The sequence below is a fragment of the Sphaeroforma arctica genome, assembly GCF_001186125.1.
Source record: "Sphaeroforma arctica JP610 unplaced genomic scaffold supercont1.609, whole genome shotgun sequence".
Classification (NCBI taxonomy): Eukaryota; class Ichthyosporea; order Ichthyophonida; genus Sphaeroforma; species Sphaeroforma arctica.
In genome coordinates, this window is record NW_014039949.1 from 47308 (window position 1) to 53433 (window position 6126).

The following is a 6126-nucleotide window of genomic DNA, read 5'->3' on the forward strand; positions in this document are numbered from 1 at the left end:
TATATATATATATATATATATATATATATATATATAAGTAGTATATATACCACACACCACAACACACACACACACCACACACACACACACACACAACACACACACACACACACACATATATATATATGTATATATGCATCCATTGTGATAGAAGTACGGTGTCTGACTTCAGATTTACATGTTGCACCTGTTGCCTCATCAAGCCATATGCTCACATTACAATCTATGGTGGTTGTCTCTTTCTGCTCTAATTTTCAGACTCCATGATTTCCTTGCCCCTCTCACAGGAAACGACTGGGGGCATACTGCAATGAGTTCATTCAAAACTGTCACAACACACTGATGAATTCCATCTGGGTATGATGTAATACATAGTTCATCACGAGTGCTTTCATTTCTATGGCATGCATGTATCTATGTACGTGTGCGTATGAATATATATTGGCATATTCGCACAAGCGCACTACACTATCGTATGTGTGGTCATGTGTACACAGGTTATAATGTTAGCATTCTCCCATCGGCTGTCCATCGCCTGTGCGGCTATCCGTCCGAGCCACTCATTGACTATGTCTGTAAATGTGTGTGCGTGAGATATGTTCTATTTAAAGTTCAGTCACCTCGTCAGGTCTATTAATCGCACCTCTAATTTTATCGCTAGCGCGACATCCGGGCGCAGCGGGACAATGTGCTTGAGACCGACACGTTCAACTTCATGTGGGTGATGCACTTCTTCCTGGTCTACCACCGGAAGTCATTCTCCAAGAAAGATTTGACGGACAAGTAAGTCTTATTCTGTCCTTGTGGGCATGCGAATTCAATAGGCTGCTGCGACAGATACATTTGCCAGGCCTTGTTAGACACATAAGGGGGTTTATGACACTTGACGTAGTGCTAGATGGCATGAGAAGGTACTGTCTGTTGTCTGATTAAGAATCATATCACATTCACACGGCTGAACGATTGGAGTGTACCTGCTTCGTTGTTTGGGAGATGCATTACATAGATACACACGTGCACACAGTACACACGTACACACACGCACACACGCACACATACACACACACACACACGCACACGTATATAAATCTTTGATCTACTTGCTTATACTCCCTATACATACTTGAGATATAACATCAGTCCGAGCGTTCGATTGCAAACCAGTTGTAGTATGCTGTCGGGGACTATACAGTGACTGGGCATGTAGATCATGCACGGTGTTTTGGGGGAAAATAGGTGAAGTGTATCACAACTGCAGATGTTCTGTTATTTCGCATTCTATATGCATACACATAACCACACGCCTTTAGATTGCGATAAATATATGCTTTGTGTAGCATGGAGTATTGGTCACAAGATTATGTGTAGGTCTAAAAATAGCCCCAATACCCACTGCCGGAGGAAATTTCAATTGTCGCCATACTCACGACATTTGATGAACTGCACCAAACGGCCCAACGTGACAGTTGGGTTTATATGCTTCAAACTACGGTTAAACTATGGCTAGACTAGGGTTAAATAAATAATAAACTAAGGTTAAATTTTTGATAAACTATAAGTGAACTAAGGTTAAACTATGATTATCTATGGTTGAACTATTGTTGAACTTTGTTCAAGTTATATGGATATCTATGGTTAAACTATGGATATCTATGGCTCTACCATATATTAAATTATGGTTAAGCTATGGTCAAACTACGGATAATCTATGGTTGAACTAGGTGTGGGCTCCTATATGCGTATTCTTAAACCATCAATTTATAATCAGTATATTATCAGTGAGTTTTGATGACTCAACGACTCATCAATGACTCATCTGTGCGACGTACAGGTCAAGATTTAGTAGCATTATATTTACATACATGTGTACACCAACAGGGACATGATCGATTTGGTATTTTGTTTAAAATTGAGTCGGCTATGGCTCATTAGTGGCTCTCACAATCGGTCACGGGTCCCTAAGCATTAAACTCTAAATCCTAACCCAATAACCATAAAATACTCTATGCGCTGCCTGTAGGAAGTTCTCAGTGGCCGAATTGGGCGTGGTGATCGACACATCTATGTACAAGTTCTTACTGGAGAAACTCAATGAATTCGCTGCCAATGTACGCGCACACAAGGACAACAAGACCAAAGGTACTTGAAGATCATGTGTCTACATATCCCTGTAAAAGACATGCTTCTACATATATGTCTGCAAGTGCATTTTAGCGAAGGTACTTGTGTGAAGACCACGTGTCTACATACCTCTGTATAGGACATTCTTCTACATATATGCATGCATGCATATTATATCAAAGGTACTTGTGCGAAGACCATGTGTCTACGTGAACCTGTATAGGACATACTTTCACATATATGTGTGCATGCACATTATAACAAAGGTACTTGTGTGAAGACCATGAGTCTACATAACACTTAAACCTGCGTGCTTCTATATAACGCTGACAAGAGCATACATATATCTACATGTATGCTAGTACAGTATCACAACAAAGGAGAATCATCTATACTTGACTGATTCCTCGTGGCGGTTTGGAAGCCTGTGTGTGTATATCAAGAGTTTTATATCATTCCCATGTGTATGCGCGGCACATTGGCGATGGAGGCGAGTAACTTACACGCGCTCGCTATTGATCGCCTGCACTGGCTATGTCGTGATAATATAATATGTATAGGATATGCATTCGACCACATACAAATAGAATATGCTAAGCTTTCACAGTTGTGGTGGGCGCACCAAGTATTTGGTGGTGGTATCGTGAGGTATAGCACCTATCAGTATTATAGAGCCCCTCGTAGTTAACATCCAGCCTGGCACTGCACCCACTAATGCGACTTACACTTGTCAAGGCTTGTTTGAGGGTCATAGGTGTGATTTATCGCACACATCAGTAGAAGTGTGCAGAAGCACCTTAGTGTGTCCAACGAACGTGATGTAGCACCACACAATGTGAAGTATACCAATCTGTTGCCTGTAAGCAAGGACAGCCAGACTGGGTATGTGTTCGTCTCATCCTCCCATTCTTCAACATGCCCTTGACGAAAACCTGTCTGTTAGGCTAACTATTCTTTTGTTCCACTCTCACTCTTCATTTGCCCCTTTCCCTCACTTTTTCTCGGGTTGTCGTTCTTCTATTTTGCCTGTGCAGACCTGTGGGGTTGGAGGCACACGATTGCCATGCGGGCGTTGCACGAACAGATCCAATACATCACCTGCATGGAAAAATACGGTGCGTTTTTTAGTGAATACCGTATATAGAAAGATAGGGCACATTTCCTAGTTGTATATTTCCCGCAAGAAATCGCGGTAGCTTGTGCGGTGCACCTTTTCGCTCGAGTTTTTTACTACTCCACTGTTTGCCTTTGTATTTGCATTCTTATATAGCGTACAAGGATTGTATAGCATGAAATACTTTGGTGGTGCTTATCTGTATGGAGCACAGGAAACACGCATACAAAATGAAATCATTCTTTCTGATTTGTATGTATAATTTTTTTTGGTGCTATGATAATACTCTAGTACTAAGAGGCTCTACTCTCTATGGGTATGTAATTTTTTTTGTATATGATCGACGCACAAATGTAATCAGACTAGTAATCATCATTTATTGTCCTATTTTTTCTTCTACTTAGTGACAACCTGAAGTCATACCAGCACTGTTTTAATCCTTGTATTTTCCTACCCTTTTATGCACTCAGGCAGCCAAGACCTGATCGATGCCGCAAGCAGTCTGAAACAGAACATCATTTACGAGCATCAATTGATCCACGACTGCGTAGCGGTAAGTGTGTTATTCGTCAAAACACAGATAGGTGTGTTTACTATGTTCGTCATTGTATGTCAAACACAGATGAGTGTCTTATTGGTCGGGCTGTATCTACGTTGTTTGTCTATTGCACGTCGGCATACGTCTGTGCACCATCAAATGAATCTACCATGATAAACTGTCGGCGCATAATCAAGCATGCTGAACAAAATCTACACATGACCGAATCTCATACTTCTATAATATGTATATTAAACACCGCCAGACACGCTTGTATAATATTTATAAAATCCTCTTACAGGGTTATAGAATATACCGACCACAGCATATAATAAATCGATCGCATCATGCAACCCCAGTTTCACTACCAACCATCGGATACATTCATACGTTACACAACTCAATGCACGACGCAGTTGATCAAAGCCTACAACCCCAAAATACATGCGAATATTTGACATATGGAAATCAATTGACATGATCACAATGTACTGTACAGATGATTAAAGCCTACAACCCCAAAATACACGCGAGTACCTTCCTGTCCGAAGTGGTGGGCCTCACGCATACAGTCATCCGGCTATTCGAAACGGTGTGTGTGCGTGTGTGTGCTAATATGTGTATGCGTGCATGCGACTTTGTACATGTATAAATAGATATGTGTTTGTGGGTGCGTATGTTGGTATGTACGTGAGTTTGACAATGTACATGTGTGCATGTGACTTTACGCATGGACATGTATATGTGTTTTTATGATTGTGGGTGTCTGCATATGTGTGTACGTGCGCGTATGTGTTTATATATATATTACATTTTTGTGTGTGTGCGCACATATGTATGTACAGTCTGTCTGTATATCTGTCTGTATATATAGTATATAGTATATATATATATATATATATATATATATATACAACACAAATCCCACATTAAAAAAAACTTGCGTGCACTATTCTGGATTCTCACGAGAAACACGTGTACATGTGTACGTATATTTAAAATTTGTACAGATCACACGTGGAGATTTGTATTTAAATTTATAGATTTTCACAGAGCACGTGTTGAGAGATGTACGTATATTTTTTGATTTGTACAGAGGTCTTGTGTAGATCTGTATGTATCTTTATAGATCTGTACAAAGTTCTTGTGTAGGTCTGTACGTACATTTTTTGATTTGTGTAGAACACGTGTATAGATGTCTCTGTATTGACCGTGTATATCAATATATAGTACAAATCGTACACTGTGGGTCTGCCGGAAACGAGGTGTTTAGCACAAGTGTGTGCTCGGATACGAGACGCGTGTTCGGGGTTGTTACGTAACTGTCCATGACACGTACTGTGAGCATATACATCCGAATGTATGTATAGGGTCCGGAATATAGGCAAATGCAATATTGTTATATATCCATACACCTTCAGAAAGTTCGTATCAAAGATGTACGTGCCAGTCGACGTAGCCCTTCGTTAACCCTCATGTACTGTATTATTTTATTATCCACTAGCTTCTTTCAATAGGTTCGTGCACTGTATATTTTATAACCCACTACCTTCCTAACAGTCACATCTACTGTCTCATTCCATGCGTCACACAGTGTGTGGAGGATCAGAAGCAAGTTTACGTCAAGCGGAAGTCCAGGAAAAAACAGCAGAGTATGTGGTATTATGCAGTGTAGTGTGTATTACGGATTGCCAAAGTGAGAAAAAGCGGTGATTTAGTGGGTTGTACGGGGTTGCAGGTAAGTAAATGGGTGCCAAATGATCCTTTGTTGAGTAAAATGGGGTGTTAGATCGGACAGAACCGGGCTATGAGTACTTTCACATGCTATATGAATCAGGAACAGTCTAATCGTAGAATGACTAGACTGTGAGAAATCAGGATTATTAAAATTTTGCGGGTTAGGGATCACCCATTTGAAGTAGATGTTCTAGGTCAGTTGCTTGCCGAGTATCGGTTACAAACTCAAGGAATGGCAGGGTGCTCTCTTCTGTTATGCTCTGTGGCACTTCATTGACACATTTTTGACACCTTCACACTGTAATTGACACCGGTTTGACACTATTCGACACCACTTTGACATTGTACAGAGGCAGCTTCGACAGATGGGGCCACCATGGCTCAAGAAGAAGATGAGGAGGACTCTCACGTATGTCCACGCCAAGTTGCTTGCGATAAGTGTACTGTTACACAAACATGCTTGATGCATCTGGCACTAAGTGATCTATATATACTCGTGGGTGACGTGTAGATCTACCCGTGTCAATGTCGGTGTCAATGGCATTAGAGCGTTCCGTCTCGACAATTCACACTTGATGTGGTTTTACGTATGCACACATAATTTGCTTTAAAAACA

At 40.7% G+C, this 6126-nt stretch overlaps 1 protein-coding gene across 1 annotated transcript in view; it reads left to right on the top strand.

Annotated features, from left to right (window-relative positions):
• Window positions 1-6126, top strand: part of SARC_07581 (hypothetical protein) — a gene marked incomplete at both ends in the record, with an annotated part of 15403 nt that overhangs the window by 6646 nt on the left and 2631 nt on the right. Inside the window, 8 exons of the mRNA XM_014298480.1 lie at window positions 288-357; window positions 662-783; window positions 2021-2139; window positions 3156-3236; window positions 3706-3788; window positions 4273-4365; window positions 5368-5425; window positions 5861-5919. Coding sequence (XP_014153955.1) covers window positions 288-357; window positions 662-783; window positions 2021-2139; window positions 3156-3236; window positions 3706-3788; window positions 4273-4365; window positions 5368-5425; window positions 5861-5919 — 685 coding nt within the window. The remainder of the gene's footprint in view (window positions 1-287; window positions 358-661; window positions 784-2020; window positions 2140-3155; window positions 3237-3705; window positions 3789-4272; window positions 4366-5367; window positions 5426-5860; window positions 5920-6126) is intronic.